The sequence below is a fragment of the Balaenoptera musculus genome, chromosome 5, assembly GCF_009873245.2.
Source record: "Balaenoptera musculus isolate JJ_BM4_2016_0621 chromosome 5, mBalMus1.pri.v3, whole genome shotgun sequence".
Classification (NCBI taxonomy): domain Eukaryota; kingdom Metazoa; phylum Chordata; class Mammalia; order Artiodactyla; family Balaenopteridae; genus Balaenoptera; species Balaenoptera musculus.
In genome coordinates this window covers 97,998,371-98,015,862 of record NC_045789.1, presented here as the reverse complement: position 1 = coordinate 98,015,862, position 17,492 = coordinate 97,998,371, and the positions used below count along the sequence as shown (strand labels likewise).

General features: G+C 45.3%; 1 protein-coding gene and 1 long non-coding RNA gene across 10 annotated transcripts in view; one reads left to right on the top strand and one right to left on the bottom strand.

Moving 5' to 3' along the window:
• Positions 1 to 2,135: 2,135 nt before the first annotated feature.
• LOC118895377 lies at positions 2,136 to 17,487 on the bottom strand. Of its 2 annotated transcripts, none has more exons than XR_005019927.1 (3): positions 16,783 to 17,487; positions 7,276 to 7,396; positions 2,136 to 2,190 (listed from the first exon to the last, which is right to left on the bottom strand). It is a non-coding gene; the product is annotated as an uncharacterized LOC118895377 (long non-coding RNA). The 2 variants fall into 2 exon arrangements; XR_005019926.1 differs by lacking the exon at positions 16,783 to 17,487 and adding an exon at positions 16,075 to 16,212.
• The window catches only part of CPEB2 (cytoplasmic polyadenylation element binding protein 2), a 63,944-nt gene continuing 60,772 nt past the window's right edge, over positions 14,321 to 17,492 (top strand). For 7 of the 8 annotated variants that reach the window (XM_036852295.1, XM_036852293.1, XM_036852291.1 and 4 more), the window contains exon 1: positions 14,382 to 16,217. In XM_036852295.1, the coding sequence (XP_036708190.1) occupies positions 14,526 to 16,217 (1,692 nt within the window). In that variant the 5' untranslated portion in view covers positions 14,382 to 14,525. Of the gene's footprint in view, positions 16,218 to 17,492 lie in introns of all 8 variants that reach the window. The other variant, XM_036852289.1, reaches the window with a different exon arrangement.

Below are 17,492 nucleotides of genomic sequence, written 5' to 3'. Positions count from 1 at the left end.
TCTCCTATTAAGAGGGCAAATCTTATCCTCCTTAGTAAATGAACCATAGAGGCCTCTAAGGAGGCTGGGGTGGTTAGACTGTAGAGGGATCCCTGACATTACACCTAAGGACAGATTCCAGGTTATGTCCCCAGCAAGGGTGAATAGATAAGTCAATAGATTACTTTTCATTTACATCTAAAATCAACAAACCAATCATTTGTTTACATGTGACTTGTGCCTAAATACTGAGCATTCATGATTACTAATAAAAGAGACTATTCGTATTCACATTCACATTAGCTTTCACAAGTAAGTCTGACCCACAAACACCTTATAGTCTAACCAGAACAAAGTTCCTAAATCCCTCAAGGAATCATGTCCAGCTAGTCAAGAGGTATTTCTGCTTCTTCCACAGCCCCCGTCTCCAGCCACCTGCTGATGCATTCTATCTTCTTGAGCAATAAAACAGACAACTGGACTCACAGGAAGCAAGACTGAAACGGAACACAGGGTTGTAACTCAGAAGATGGTGGCTTTGCTTGGTTTTGCCACTTACTAGCTGTGTTTCCTCATGAATCCACTTAACTTTCATTTACTCAATAAGATTTTCCCCTCCCTCCATCTCACAAAGGTACTTTGAGGATATTAGAACTGACTATGAGAGCAACCCTAAACTGTAAAGTGCCAAACGGATGTCACTCTGACTATTCATTACAGAGCATGCATGGGAGTTTTGTGCCGGCAGCCTCTGGTGTCAGACTGCCTGAGTTCAAATCCAGGCGTCCACTCACTAATTGTGACCTTGAACAAGTGCATGCTTCTGTTTCCCCATCTGTAAAATATGAAATGGAAGGGCACCTGTATGGCACTTAAAACAATGACAAGAACCTAGAAAACATTCCATAAAAAGTTAAGATTTGATTCAGCAAGGACTTTTTCTAATTTAATTTGTATTTTATATTAAAGTATAGTTGATTTACAATGTTATGTTAGTTTCAGGTGTACAGCGAAATCATTCAGTTATATATATACATATAACCATTCTTTTTCAGATTCTTTTCCCATATAGGTTATTCTAGAATATTGAGTAGAGCTCCCTGTGCTAAACAGCAAGGATTTTTTTAAGTGGCTACCCCTTGACTATGTATGAGCTTTGAGAACGCTGAAGAATAGACAAGATCTAATTCCCACCTTTGGAGGTCTCACAGACTTGTGAAGGGTAGACACTGAGGTAAACAAGTGTTGTGATGAAGATAAAATGTAGTTAAGCACAGGGCACAGATCCATTCCTAATCCCCTGCTCTGTCCTTTTGCCTTCCTCTGTTTCCCTGCTCTTCCTAGGCAAATTCCCCTGATAACTGCATCTACTTTCAGAGCTAAGACCCAGAGCACAGAACTCTACCCTCACTGCAGGATATCCCCATGTAGCTTACTCCCTTCCTCCACTCCTGAACCTACACCTCTTACAACTAATCCCTCAACCTAATCAATGACCAAACCATGATAAATTTGTCTGAGAAATATGCCCTATTTCTCAACCCATATACACATCTACTGCATTCATCTTGACTGTTGCAGGAGCTTCCTATGCATCTCTGGGCCTCCAGTCTCAACCTCCCTACCCATCACTCATTCCCCATTCAGCCACCTGAGTTCATCTAAAGATTATATCTGTTCACAATACTCCCTGTGGTAAGCCTTCAGTGGCTTCCCATTGCTGACTCAATAGCATCTTCTTAGGCCTACAGGACTCTTAACTCAAATCTCGGGCTCCTTTCTACATTTATTCACACTTCTCAGGCCTCAACAAAAAGGAAACCCAATGTACCTTTCCAGGACACACATGTACCTTCCAATTCTCTCTACTCTTGCTCTTGTTGATCCTGTTATCTCAGATATCCTATCTGCCAGCTATCCATCCACCATCCTTCTTTTTCATCCATCAATGTCCAGCTCAAATGCCAATGACTGCATATTGCTTTCCCTGACTAACCAGAATCCCTCAGGATTTCTTGCTCTTTATCCTAGATTTACACATACCGTGTAGATTGAACCATATGATTTACCATATTTTTGGTAGATCAAAAATGGCCAAATAACAGTAATTTCAAATAATTCAACCTATAAATTAGTATGTTTCTCTTACACCACTTACCCTGCTTCAGTAGACTTCTTTATACTCTGTCTTCTTCCTTGCATGCCCAGTGCCTAGCAGTGATGGAAAAGTAGATTCTCAAAAAATGCTTATAGAATTCAAGATAATTGTTATGTATGGATCTCAGTATAATACTTCATTGGGTTCCCTTAAGTCTAGGTCTCAATCTTTCTCTCATTTTGCTGGAGTCTGACAAGGGTAAAGTTAGTCACCCAAGGCTGTCTTATCAAGTCAGGAGTGTAGGTATCCTTTCCTCATTTCCATCAGGACCCCACTCTCTCTACCTACCAACTAATAATTATCTAACCTAGAGAGGGAAAAATCCACCTCCAGGGTCATCCTTTCTTTAGGCAGCAAGTGTGTAATTTGTAATGTTAACCATTCAGGACATTCATTCATTCATTCAGTCATGGAGATGTGATTGGCACTGGGAATATAGAAGTAAATAAGGCAACCAGAGATGATGAATTTAGAGTGCCTTTGTTCTTTGACCTGGTCTTCAAACATTTTTCCTCGAGAATCACCCGAAGACATTTTGAACATTTAAACAATATCGTGTATTTTTGAACAGTTTTAAACGTCTTGTACATTTTAAGGTATCTAAAATTTTTATCATAAGTTGACATTGTCACAAAGGATGTAATTTTCAATATATATTTAATATTGTCACTTTAAATATAATTACTATATCATTTTAAATGTATCAAATTAATACATATATAATAATTTAATACTCAAGACCAGCTATTTAAAAATATATGAAAAACTATTTTGTAATATTTGGGAATTTTAGGCCTTTCCTTTGTCTATTTCAACTCACATTTCCACTATACTTTCTTCCTGGATTTTATACATATATATTAAATCAAAACTGTGGAGCTGTATATTTAGGTCAATTTACAAAAATATCCATGGCAAACAATAAGCTGAATTACACTTTCAGAAGAATTCTGCTTTTATTATTTCAATTCAAATACATATGTTAATAAGCATTGCAAGAAACCTTATAAAAACAATGAGAAATAAGTTGCAAAATGAATCCTGTAAGACAGATTATAAAAAGTAGTCAAGGTTAAAATAATATAGATCTAATATGAATGATTAATCCATTTTCATAAATTATAAAAAGAAGGTAAAGCAATATGTTAGCTCTCAGTATCAAATCTGTAATAAAGCAATGAGTGTACAGTTTATGACATAATGATAATATCATTCCTCTAATAAGAATGTGTGTCTCTGTCCAGTCAAAAGGCAGAGAATGGTCAAATGAAGCAAACATGGTCCAACTACATGCCATCACAAGAGACATAATTGATTCAAAGACACAATAAGTTGAAAATAAAAGGATAGAAAAATATATCCCATACAAAGAGTATCCAAAATAGAGCTGGAGTGGCTACAGTAGTATAAGGCAAAATAGACTTAGAGACAAATTTTGTTACTAGTGACAAAAAAGGACATAATAATAAAAGGGTCAGTCCATCATGAAGACAAAACAATTATAAGCATAATGCATCCAACAAGAGAGTGCCCCAAAACATGACGTAAAATACATACATTAAAAGGTGACATAGACAATTCAACAATAATATTTGAGAACTTCAATACCGCACTTTCAACAATGGGTAGAACAACCAGGCAGATCAACAAGGAAACAGAAAACGTAAACACTGTAAACCAACTAAATATAACAGACTTCTACAGAACACTCCAATCAACAACAAGCAGAATATACATTCTTCTCAAGTGCACATGGAACATTTTCCAGGATATGTTAGTACTATATGTTAGGAGGCCATAAAACAAACCTCAATAAATTTAAAAGTACTTAAATTATACAGTGTTCTTTGACCACAATGGAAGGAAATGAAAAGTCATAATAATAGAAGGAAATTTGAGAAATTCACAGATAAGTGAAAATTAAATAAAACTCTCCTAAATAACAATTGAGTCAAAGAAGAAATCACAATGCAAATTACAAAATAATTTGAGATACATGAAAATAAAACCACACATACCAAAACTCATGAGATGCAGCTCAAACAGCAATCAGAGGGAAACTTATAGCTATAATGCTTATAATTATAAGATGAATAAAGATCTCAAATCGATAACCTGAACTTCCACCTTAAGAAACTAAAAAAAGAAGAATAAGCTAAAACAAGCAAGCAAAAGGAAGAAAATAATAAAGATTAGATCACAAATAAATAAAACAGAGAATAAAAATAATAGTGAACATCAATGAAATCAAAAGTTAGTGATTTGGAAAAGATCAACAAAATTAAACTTTAGCTAGCCTGCCCAAGAAAAAAAAGTAAGGACTCTGATTACTGAAATCAGGAATAAAAGAGGGGACCTCAGTACTAACCTCACAGAACTAAAAAGGATTGTAAGGGAATACTATGAATAATCGTATGACATCAAATTAGATAACCTAGATGAAATGGATAAATTCCCAGAAGAACACAAACAACTGAAACTGAAAAAAGAAAAAATTAAAAATCCAAATAGACTTATAACAAGTAAAGAGATTTCATTAGCAATTTTAAATCTTCACACAAAGAAAAGTCTAGGCCTAGATGGCTTCACTAGTGAATTCTACCACACGTTTAAAAAAGAATTAATGTCAATCCTTCAGACACTCTTACGAAGATTTAGAAGAGGAAGGAACACTTCCCAACTCATTCTATGGGACCAGTATTACCTTAAGACCAAAACCAGACAAAGACATGACAAGAAAAGAAAACTACAGATCAATAGTCCCTACAAATACAGATGTAAATATCCTCAACAAAATACTAGCAATCCAAATCCAGCTATATATATATGAGTTTCAGATGTTAAACCAATCTTGCATTTCTGGGAGAAATTCCTCTTGGTCATGGTGTGTAATCATATATATATATGATTGGTTTAACATCTGAAACTCAATCAGTATAATACATTATGTTAATAGAATAAACCACAACGATCTCAATAGATGCTGCAGATGCAGTAATAACTTCTATATCGATTACACAATGAAATAATATTTTGCATATACTGAGTTAAAAAATATATTACTCAAGTTAACTTCCCCCACTTCTTTTTCCTTTTTTCAGTGTGGCTTCTAAGAGATTTCACATTACATATGTAGTTTGCATTTGTAGCTCACAATATATTTCTATTGGACTGAGATGATCTGGATGGATCCTAGTTTCAAGACCAGTGGTCTCATGGCGTTAGGTACTTTTCATGTTATTTATCAGAGGAGAAAACAGACTGACAATGGTTAACCTGCCCAGGCTAACACACTCCACCCTGTAGGTATCAGAACTAGTACTGGAATTCAGTTCTGCCCGTAAAGCCTGAGTTTGCCCTGTTTACATCACTGGTTTTCCTTAGAGATTAAATAGTCATTGAAGATGTTTAATATTTAACTTTTAGAATTTCTTTCTTCCTTTCAAATGTAGGAAGAATTTAGCCTCCTCACTTTTTCCATTTTTCATTTGGACTTATCCTTCCATTTCTGTTAATGGGATTTTACTACCATTATCACCATCCATTTGCCTGTTTTTGGTAATTTTTTGTTTTTGTTTTTGTTATCAACCCCCCTGCCCCCCGCAGGACTACCAGTGTGTTCTTCTAGCTGGCCTTCTAGTCTACTCTTTACCTTACGCAGCATGGCAGATGATAGTCAAGATTTGTTTGTTTGTTTAAACATACATTCTGCATCAAACGTCATAGAAGACTCTCCATTTAAAATATTGCTAATGATCTTCACAACAACTCCCACTTCACAGATGACGGTCATTGCTTCCTTCACTTCAAAGATGAGAAAACTGAGGTTCCCAAAGCTTAACTGCTGAAGTTACACAGTAACAGAAAGACTTGGGACTAAACGTCAGGTCTCTGACTCCATAGGCCCCACTGTGTCCAACATACCCCTCCTCCATGTCCCTTAATGTGAGTTAAATATGGATCAGCCTAAAACATAAGCATTTTCATATGAATGATTTATGCCTTTATGAAAATCTTCTAAAGGTTTTTTCATAAAAGTTTACCTATAATTTTTCTATTGAAAATTGACATCTATTTTTCTTCGTATTGTTATGGAATATGGTCTGCAAACTTAATACAATGATGTACACTTTATAAATGAAACTTGGATGAAAGGTGACATAAAGTCCTAGACTCCTATGTAGACACAAAGTAGACAGTGAGTAAAAGTAAATTGATAGCAATCAGGTTGATGTACAAATCTGGTCTAAAATCAAACAACCCCCTTTCTTCAGAATGCTTTCCATCCACCGTCGTTACACTTAATCAGCCCTTGCACAAAGGCTGGTATCAATGCCTCCTACCAAGTAAACCTCCTGTTTTTCTTTTTTATTGAACATTCATAGTCTCCAAAATAAACATTTACTAATTTTAATCTTCTTTCTAAGATCAAATCTGATAGATGTAATACCCTTCATCTATATAAAGGCTAAATATTTAGTATTTAGTCAAAATGCATCTTCACTTTTCTCTGCATAGAATAATTTATCAATAAAAAGAGTTAGCTTTCCAGAATGTGAAAGAAAAGAATTAAATGCAGTATATCAAATATATACTGTCAGACCTCATTCTTCTAATAGGAGAAAAATGAGTAAGCACATTTGAGGACTATTTCTGAATTTTCATGGGATATGAATTTTGAAAATAAGATGCTTTCACTCTGAGTCACTACTGCCAATTGTTATTCATGTAGTTAGGTGTTACTGAGAACGCTTCAAGGCTTATCCTTTCCATCCTTTATCCTTTGGTAGACTAGCCACCAATGTTTTTAGGGCTTGTCACCATAGCTCTGTTTTGCTCAAATATGTTGCATATTTCGGGTGATAGCCTTATCTCCAAGTAATGAAGCAGGAGACTGAGAAATGGGGAGATGGAGGCATTAAGCCCAGGCTATGGAAACTACATGTGGCAAATTATTTTGTTCCTGGGTTTTGGTTTTCCAACTGTAAAATAGAAATATTATTTACTTTTGCTTTATCTACTCACAAAATATACTGTGACAAGTATGGGAGAAAACAAATGAAAATCTCACTGCAAGCCAGCATTACAATGTGTTTCAGTGTGTGGTTTCTTCTGCCTTCTTGATGAATTTGCCTTACCTCTATATCCAACATGCATCCCAGGGCTCCACCCATGACCAGACTAGCAAGGCGATGTTGCAGCATGTAGGACTCCAATTTAGTAGGTCGGTTTCAGCCTCGAATCTCACTGTTCATGAATCTGTCAAGATAATTAGGGTTAGGAATTATCATAACTAGTATCAACAGCAAACATTTATTTACAGTATCTCTGACTCTGCACAGAATAATATATGTGTCTTCTGTTTTGTTCATGGTTGTATCCCCAGTGCCTGGCAGTGTCTGGCACATAGTAGGTACTCGATAGTTAACGGATACATAAAAGAATCAAGAAGAACTAGGAAAATAAATATATAAGGCCACTGTCTCCAAAGATTTGTAATCTAATCAAGTTGACTAGGCCTAAAGATAAAAGGTGAGAACGGAACAATTAAGTCAGTCTACATAAGTGCCCAATAGCATCATGGCAGGAATTACTGGAGAGATTGAAGGCTTCTTCCCTATATGGGAACACTGGAGTTGAATGATAAATCTCCCAGGCTTCAAAAAGGGTAACACCATCTGGAAAACCTTTTATTGTGTTTGGGGGCTACACTTTATCATCAGGGGAAGATTCTAGATAATTCCCTTTGTCAAAATGGAATGGCAGAGTAAGCAGAATGAAGACTGTAATAACAAGAATGGAGCTTTGGGCTTCCCTGGTGGCGCAGTGGTTGAGAATCCGCCTGCCAAGGCAGGGGACACGGGTTCGAGCCCTGGTCTGGGAAGATCCCACATGCCGCGGAGCAACTAGGCCCGTGAGCCAAAACTACTGAGCCTGCACGTCTGGAGCCTGTGCTCCGCAACAAGAGAGGCCACGATAGTGAGAGGCCCGCGCACCGCGATGAAGAGTGGCCCCCGCTCGCCACAACTAGAGAAAGCCCTCGCACAGAAACGAAGACCCAACACAGACAAAAATAAATAAATAAATTTGAAAAAAAAAAAAAAAAAGAATGGAGCTTTCAGTTTAGTATTATCAAAGAAAATGCTGGGAAGGGGAGTGAGATTTTTTTGTTATTTGTTATGGTCTGTTTATTTTTTGTTCCTCCAGCAACCATAACTCAATAATGCTACAGTTTTCTAGAAAATGGTACATCTCCTTTTAAGTGTGCTTTGGAAACACTTTCCTCCTTCCCTCCCTCCTTCCCTCTTCTTTGCCTTCCTTTCTTCTTTCTCTCGTTCCTTTCATCCTTCCTACAGCGTTAATTGGGCAATTAATAATCAATAAAAATTTACTGGGAACCATGTTCCAGGTACTGTGGCAGGCAAGAAAGATGCAGAGATACATACAGAAAAACCATGACCCATAGCAACTCACAGTCTAAAAGGGCAGATAGCCAAGGAAACATAATTGTTTCCTTGTTATGTCCATGTGACACGTTATAACAGTAAAAAAAATTATTACGACCATGTTAAGAGTGTAGAACAGGCCTCAGCTCACTGTCCAGGGGGAGTCAGGAAAGGCTATGGCATTTGAACTGGGTCTTGAAAGGAAAGGAAGCATTAGCTGATGAAAAGAGGCATTCCAGGAACTAGAAACATCATGTGCAAAGGCCCAGAATTATGAAACGACATGGCTAATTCAGAGAATCTGGTAGTATGGAGAGTGACAGGTGAAAAAGGCAAAGTGGCAAGTTGCAAATAAGTTCTGAAGGGTCCTGTCTACTAGCAAGTTGGACTTGATACTGTGGAAGCTAGAGAGTGATTATTGACAGGACAGTGTAACAGGATCATAGTTGTTTTTTTGGGACTATTAAAGGGAATAGATTCAGAAGAGGAACTGGTAGGGAAGCCAGCTAAGAGGCTGTGCACTAGAGCAGGACAGAGAAAAAATTCAGAGCTAAGGCTTGGGTAGGGGAAAGGGCTAAGGGGTCTACCTTTGAGAAACATTTCTGCAGCAGAACTGACAGAGTATAGTAAGCAATTGTTTTTGGAGGGTGAGAGAGGGAAGAAGAGGATAACAAGTTTCCAGCTTGAGAAACTGGTTGCGTGATGATGCCGTCGGCCAGATAGGGAGTAAGGAGGAGGAGCGGGTTTGGGAGAAGACGGTAAGTTCAGGTATGGACACATTGAATTCATGGGTCTGAGACAGATGATATTTGAAAACATGATAGTGGATAAAGTCACTTAGAAAGAGTATGTAGAAGTAGAGAAGAAGACCAAGAATATAAGCTAAGGAACTCCAACATAAAAGGGATATGTAAAGAGAGAGGTGGGTAGAGGAGAGAATGAAGGAAGGTTTAGAAAAGTGGAGGAAGAACCAGAAGTAACTGAAGATGGTGTTACACTGGGATACTTTGTCAATAAAGCACCCTGAAGTTGGACAGGGTCAATGTAGACCTTAAGTTCTATTTTTTCCTCCAACCCAAAGCCAAGACTAATGAGCTCCCACCTAATGACTAATCCTTTCCCATCCTGTGGGGTCAGACACATTCACAGGCTGGGCAGCAATAAGAAACCAGCATCATGGAGGCTCAGCATCAAATTGGCCTCATTACCATGCTGCCTAAACTGGTTCACTGTTTCTATGAGCTGGAGTCTTGATTCCCTGTCTTTGCTCAAGTTCCTGTAATGAACCCCTGTGCTGGAGGCTACATCCTTCTCCATGTTCCTAAGACTGAAATCTTGCCTCTTAGAGTGCAGGTTTATCTATTCCCTTGTGTTAAAATCCTGAGCTGCCCTGTCTGTCTCACTCACATATCCTGTCAATGCCTGTAACTTTCTGGCCTTGCTTATAATTCCTAAGAGTATCTGGGTGGTGTTTGGGTAGCTCTTGCCAACAAACAAGCAACTGATAAACGGACTCTCATATTACTACAGTATATTTATAGCTATTAGTTCTTAAAACTGCTATTTGTTAATTCCACGATGCCTTCATTCAGTGCATGCATTTGACAACTCTTGGGTGCCTACTGTGTGCCAGGATTGTTCTAGGTGCTGAGGATGCAACTGTGAACAAAACAATGTATCTTCCCTTATGCAGCTTGCGAACTAATAGGGAGGACAGATAAACAATTTAAGTACATAGTGGGCCAGATGGAGAAAAATCAAACCACCTACGGGGGGAGAAGGAGGCTGGAATGGAGGGAGGGTGCTGCTGTTTTACAATGGCGGGCAGGGAAGATATCACTGAGAAGAATGAGCTTGAGCAGAGACCTAAAAGAAGTGAGAAAGAGAGAGAGATGAGAACACTGATAGAGTGAGCCCTGTTGGTATTGAGGAGGACAAGTATGCCAGACAATGGGAATTGCAAGAGCAAAGTCCCTGGGGCCGACTTGGCCTTGTACATTAAAGAAATAAGCATTCTATTGTGGGGTAGAAGTTGTCAGGGGGATTAGTAGGGGCAGGAGGCAATCATGAAGAACGTTTCGGTTATTGAAAATGTTTTGACTTTTATTCTGATAAGTATAAGTATTTCGTCAGAGGAGATGATGTGATCTGTCTGAAAGGAGTATTCCAGCTGCTTCATGAAGAATAGATTGTAGACAAGATCAGAAGCTGGGAAACTAGTTAGGAGTTGAGAGCAACAGTCCAGGGGAGAAAAAATGGTGACCTGGGCCAGGTTGCTTGAGGTGGGAGTGGTAAGAGGTAGTTGGATTCTGGATATAACTTAAAGGTAGGACAAGCAGCATGTAATGATGGCTTGGATATCCTGTAACAAAAATAGAAGTCAAGATCCACTCCAAGGTTTTGGGCCTAAGCAACTAGAACAATGGAGTGGTGTTTACCCAGATGGGAATTAACAAGGTGGGGAGTTCAATTTTGGGCCTGTTAAATTCGGGATGTCTATAAAGCTGTGTCCTGAGCAAGCGGGAGGAGGAGCTGGTGTACCGGTGGAGGGGCTGGCCTTAGATGGGAAAGTGGGGTATGGACAGGCCTTCCATGTACCAGGAAGGAAGGTGAGGTGTACAGGGACAGAGGCAGTGACTAGAAAAGGGAGCCTTGAGGGCCTGGGGAAGCTTTGTAACTGCTTCTAGTTTCTCAGTGAAATAGAAAGCCAGCTCAGCAGCTGAGAGTGAGGACAGAGGAAGGTGTGAGGAGGCTTTAAGATAGAGAAAGTGTGAAATAGTCTTCTATGACAGTGTTCTTCAATTTCAGCTCATGACACCTAAATGTGAGTCTTAAAATCAACTTAGTGATTTGAGATCAATTCAGTGATCAATTCTTTAAAAAAATAAAAATTTAAAAGAGCTTGTTGCATGTATCAAGAGTAAGAATTGCTTAATAAAAGCTTTATTTCAGGTGTATGTGTGTGTCCTGGGTTGCAGCAAAATATTTTTAAACACACTGGCCCAGGGCAGTGGGAGGAAATGAACAAGGGACAGTCAAATTAAATTCAGGGAACGAGTTACTGGTCATACAATTAACATATTTTCATGTAAATATGATTAGAATATAGATTCATAAGAACTTGGCTTTAGACCTGCTAGAGGGCCACAACCCCTCTCCTCCCACCCACCTCTACCTCCACTATAGGAAACCTTTATGTTGGAATATTTTCAATGATGGGACACTCACCAGCTTAAAAGTTCTAGATTTCAGAATATAACTTTCTTTGCTATAAAAAGCAGGACCCTCACAACACTCTCTCAGATGTTAAAGCAGTGAGTAGAGGATCTGGCAGTAGAACTTCAGAATTTAGTGTACTTCATATGAAGTTTGACCTTATTACATAATACCAAACTTGATGGCTTTTTCCATTTTGGAGAGCTCTAAATGCTCTAAAACAAAACTAGTCTCAGCACACTAAGAAATCTTGTTTTTATTCAAACTTCAGCCCAGAATGGCACCATTTAGCTTTTAAACGTATGCTCTCTCTTCTTACATTGCACTAACTGCAATTTTAATGGATGATTGAGCTAATTTTCGTGCCTACATTTTCAAGATTTGTCTTTGGATCTGCAGATGAGTCCAATCAAATATAACTTTACTTAGAAATAAAACTCTTCATTTCAATACTTTATATGCCTCAGTTGCCGAATATTTTCTGTGCAAAATATGTTAATGAATAATAGTAATATGTCAATAGGTGCTGTGAAAATGGCCATTTATATTTTTAATTCTAAAGAGCTCAGGTTATTTTCTAGACATTGTAATTTAGAAGAAAAAAGGAATTCTCCAGTTTTATATTTTGCTGGATTGTTAAAAATGGTTTTGAGATTATTAACTCAAACCAATTTTCTATGTACCCACTGATTTCTAAACCATTTATGACTTGTTTTTAAAAAGTACCTTTTCCTTATTTAAAGGCAATGTCAAACTTAGTTTATTAGACAGGATATTAAACATAAACATTACACATGGAATGTATTTTCCCCTTGCAATGTTTTCCTCTTTCTTCTGTATTTATTCTGATTTATATAAATTTGAAACACTGAAGTAACAAAAGCAAAGTAAAAAGGGGATGAAATTTAACTAATAGAGAATGAGGACTCATAAAAGTGTACACTCTTGCCTACATCAGTAAAAGTGTGCTAATTTATAACACTATTAATCTTAGTTCAGTTCTAAATCCAAATCAAATAGAATCTGAACCCATTTTCAATTGCTTTTGAGATTATTAGTCTGTATTCCAGGATTCTTTCAATAGTTTCACTTCTCTAAACACCAAGGAAAAGTTAAAATTGCAAAACAGGAACATGAAATCCATATCTTACTAGTATGGATCCCTCTGCTCTTCCTTTAGCTAGACCCTCATATATATATATGTTTTCTCTATGTAAAATGTTTCTTTAGGAAATACACAGGTTTAGTTCCTCTTCTGTTGCTTCCAACAAGAGCTCTACCATGGAAAGCTCTCTCTCCCCTTCCATTTTGCAAGCCTCAACAAGTCTGTTGCTGAGTCAGAACCTCCTTTTCCCCCCTGATGTGAGAAATCTTTCTTCCTTGGAAATTCATAAAGCTTCGGAAATGTTTAAATTAGAGTCTCCCTAGGGGAAAAGGGCGGGGATGCCAGAATGAATGTGGTGGGGAGGAGTCCCACACACTGCAGTCCCGACGGCAGCACACGAAACGCTTTCTGAAACAGGAGGATTTGGAGCGGGCCCAGGGTTACCAAGGGAGCTCGCCTCGGAACCCATTATATGCATGTCTGTGTGTAAATAACCGCACGGAGCCGCGGTGGGTTCCAGGGACTTTGTTCCTCATTACTAAAGTGAAAATGTATGGTATATGGCCGGGCCTTCGTGTTTACCCTACAGAAAACAATCTCACGCGGCTGCGGGAAGGTGGATAACAGTATTCGGCACGAGAGGCTAAAAACAGAAACCGGAGCGAAAAGGAGGCGCTTTCTAGGGCGACGAGGAGGGCTGCGAGTCGGGGCCATGGTGGGGCCAAAGGTGTAGGCGACGCGCTCCGCAGTCGGCAAGGCTGGCGGAGCCCCGCACAGGCGAGTCGGCCAGAGGCCTCCTGCGCCGAGCCCGGAGGGCGGCAGGGGCCGGGTCCCCGCTCCCTCGCGCTGCCGACATTGAAAGCCACTAACCGGCCTCAGTTTCCCCCGCGGGCCAGCGCCGCCTAGGGTAGCCCCTGTCCCTGTAACCAAGGCTCCTGTGACCGAGGACGAAGCGGAGGTGACAAGGAGGCAGGGCCCCAAGGGCGACTGGACGGGGGGAAAGTAGCGCGTGCGACCTGCTGCAGGTTCTGCGAGGACCTAGCGCCGGGAGGGGCGGTTGCCCAGTAACCGTCCGCGCCCCCCGCGCCTGCTCGCCCTCGTGCGCTCGTACCGGGCGCACAGGCCGCTTCGGCCGCCCGCCGCCCGCCGCCTCAACCGGCCTCTCCTTTCCCCGGGCGCAGGGGAAGCCCGAGGAACGCGCCGCTCGCGCCCGCGCTCTCCCGCCCTCCCGAGAGTGCTCGCGCGGCCCCCGCCGAGCCTGCATATTAATAAGGGGCGGGACGGGGGCGGGGCAGCGGGGGCGCCGCAGCCTCGAGCTCGCGCGTGCCGGGACGCACCGCGGGGGGCGGTGCGATTGTGAGGTGGCGCTGACGCACGTTCCGGGGTTCTTAAGCGGCCAGGGCGGCGGCGGCGGCGGCTGCGCCCGAGCAGGTCTCGGGAGGTGGCGGTCATTGCCGCGAGGGGTGGCGGGGCCGAAGTCGGTGCCCCTGGCTCAGTCACGGTGTCCCTCTCTCACTGACTCCCCCTCCTTCCACCAAGGCCGCACCGCCCCAGATCCGGCGGCTTCTTAGGCGGGGCAGCGGACGGGGTGCGTCTCCTCCCGCTGCCGCCGGCCTGATAAATGAGGGACTTAGGGTTTGGGGTGCTGCAAACCGCCCGGCTCCGAAGCAGCAGTCCCGGGTCCCTGTTCAGCGGCGGGGCGTACCGTCCCTACGCCGCTGGAGCCGCGGCGGCCGCCGCCCCGCTGCCCTCCGCCACGCCTTTCGGCCCGATCTCGCCGCCGCCGTTGCCTGTCACCGGCTTCTCGGAGGCCGCCTCCCCCTTCTCTATCCCCTTCGGCTGCGGCGGCGCGGACAGCTCGGCCGCCACCGCTTCCTCTTCCTCCCCGTTCCCGGCGCATCAGCAGACCATGCAGGATGAACTGCTGCTGAGGCTGACACAGCAGCCGGCGCGGCCACTCTCGGGGGCGGAGGCCACGGAGAAACTCCCCAACCACCACCCCAGCGGCGGCACGAACGCGGGTGTGACCCACCTCCTCCCCTCCCAGGACTTCAAACCGAGTCTGCACCACCCCTCCTCCTCCGCCTCCTCCTGCTGCTGCTGCCGCACCTCCTCCCCGCAGGACTTCAGTAAGCGGCAGCAGCAGCAGCTGAGCAGCCAGAAGAGGAAAGAGTTCAGCCCTCCCCGCCTTCCCCACCCTCCGGACTCGAAGCCGCCGCCGCCGCTCCACTGCCCCGGCCGGTTCGGCTCGCCGCCGCCACCCGGCCAGCTCCTCCAGCCGGCGCAGCTCGCCCAGCGCCAGCAGCAACAGCAGCAACAACAGCAGCAGTTCAGCCTCCCGCACCCGCAGCACCTCCCGCCGCAGGACTTCGCCCCGCAGCAGCGCCCGGCCGACCTGCCCCCGCTCCCGCAGCTCCAGCCTTCGCCGCCTGCAGCCCCGCGGCGCCGCCACGGAGGCGCGGGCAGCCCTCGCAAGACCCCGGCCGTGGGCGAGGGCAGCGCCGCCGAACCCCCCAATGCGGGCTTGGCCTCCTCGACGCCGCCGGTGAACCCCGCGCCGGGCTCCATGGAGTCCCCCAACCATCCTCTGCTCAACAGTCCCAGTAACCTCCTGCCTGGCGGGGCTCTCGGCGCGGGCGCCTTCAGCAGCCTGCAGAGCCCGGACCTTCCGCACCCGGGCGGCGGCGGCGGCGGCGGCAGCGGGGGCGGGGGGCCCCCCGGCGGCGGAGGGGGAGGTGGCTCCGCGTCGCCGCCGCCGCCGCTGCCCGGCTTCGGCACCCCCTGGTCGGTGCAGACCGCGTCGCCGCCGCCCCAGCCCCAGCCCCAGCCCCAGCCGCCGCCGCCCCAGCAGCAGCCGCCGCCTCCGCCCCAGCAGCCGCCGCAGCCGCAGCCGGGCTCGTCGGCCGCCACCCCGGGTGGCGGCGGCGGCGGCGGCGGCTCGCTCAGCGCCATGCCGCCGCCCAGCCCCGATTCGGAGAACGGCTTCTACCCCGGGCTGCCGTCGTCCATGAACCCGGCCTTCTTCCCGAGCTTCTCGCCCGTGTCCCCGCACGGCTGCGCTGGGCTCAGCGTGCCGGCGGGCGGCGGCGGCGGGGGCGGCGGCGGCGGCTTCGGGGGCCCCTTCTCGGCGGCCGCCGTGCCCCCGCCACCGCCGCCCGCCATGAATTTACCTCAGCAGCAGCAGCCCCCGCCGCCCGCGGCGCCGCAGCAGCCTCAGAGCCGGAGGTCACCCGTCAGCCCGCAGCTCCAGCAGCAGCATCAGGCGGCCGCGGCCGCCTTCCTGCAGCAGAGGAACTCCTACAACCACCATCAGGTACGACGGGCGACGGCCCGGCTGCGCCGCGGGGCCGGGGAGACCGCGGGCGGGGGCGGCCGGCGACTGGGCTCGGCCCGGCGCGGCCCCAAGGGGCAGCGGCGAGGGCTCCTCGCCCGACTGAGTAGGACCCGGAGGGCAGAAAAGGGCGACGGGACTCGGGACACCGGACCCCGGCGGGGCGGGAGGGCTGTGGCCACCGTGGGCTGTGGGGCTCCAGAGTCGGGTCCCGCTGGAAGTGGCCCCGGCCGGGCGCCCCCTCGAAAGCCCCGGCGTGGCGGTGGGTCTAGGGCAGGGGCGGAATGGCGCCGGGGCGGGGGGCGGCCGGGCGCGACGTCCCTCTCGTCCCTCGTACGGGGCGACCCCGGGGCCCGGCCGGCGCCCCCTGGCCTAGTGAGCGGCCGTCCGGCTTCCTCGAGTCCGGGAGACACGGCGAGACGGCCGGAGTTCGGGGGTCGGAGGACCTGGGGTCGGGGACGCGGGATCAGTGGGCTCGGGCGGCGGCCTCGGGGAGGGGCGGGGAGCGCCCGTGGGAAGCGAACCCGGGAAGGAGGAGAATGATTACCGGAGACGGTGCGTGTAGGCAGCCCGTGACCCTTCGCCGTCGTCCAATGAGGGAACGGGCGGAAAAGCTTTTTTTCTTATGAGTTTGTTTCATTCTTAATTGGCCGGCGAGAGCTGTCGCGGGCGAGGCAGTGGCCGCCCGCACAACCTACCGGGACCGGGGTCGGCGAGGAGCGTCCCGGTCGCGCTCCTCCTGCCCACCTGCCTCCCGACGTGGGTCGGTCCCCCGAGCTGTCAGATGGTTGACTGAGATGCTCCAAGACGGTTTTAGTTTCTGTGCTTTTTAATGTTTGGGTACTATTCTGTAGGTTTTGAAACTAAACGAGTCTGCTATTTGTGTGTTACCTTGAAGAGAAGACTTTCACTTTTTTTCTTTTCTTTCTTTATTTTTGGTGGCCTTAACCTTCTCTTGAATGATAGGGTGTGTGTATTTTAAGTGGGTAGTATAATTATGAAATCACAGCAGGCAGGTTTTTTTATTCATCCGGGTCCTTTCTGATTCAAGGTCTGTTTTGTTATCCTCTCACAACAACGTTTGAGTGGCCGCTGGGTTGGTTAATTGACATTGAAGGAGTATTTTGTTGTTCTTTTTTGATCTAGTCAGCATTTGTTATAGTGATCATTCTGTCTAAGGCCAATTTCGTGATTAAAGATTGAGAGGGAAGCAAGATTGGACCTTAACCACTACTTACGTGCTCATATAACTTTTTC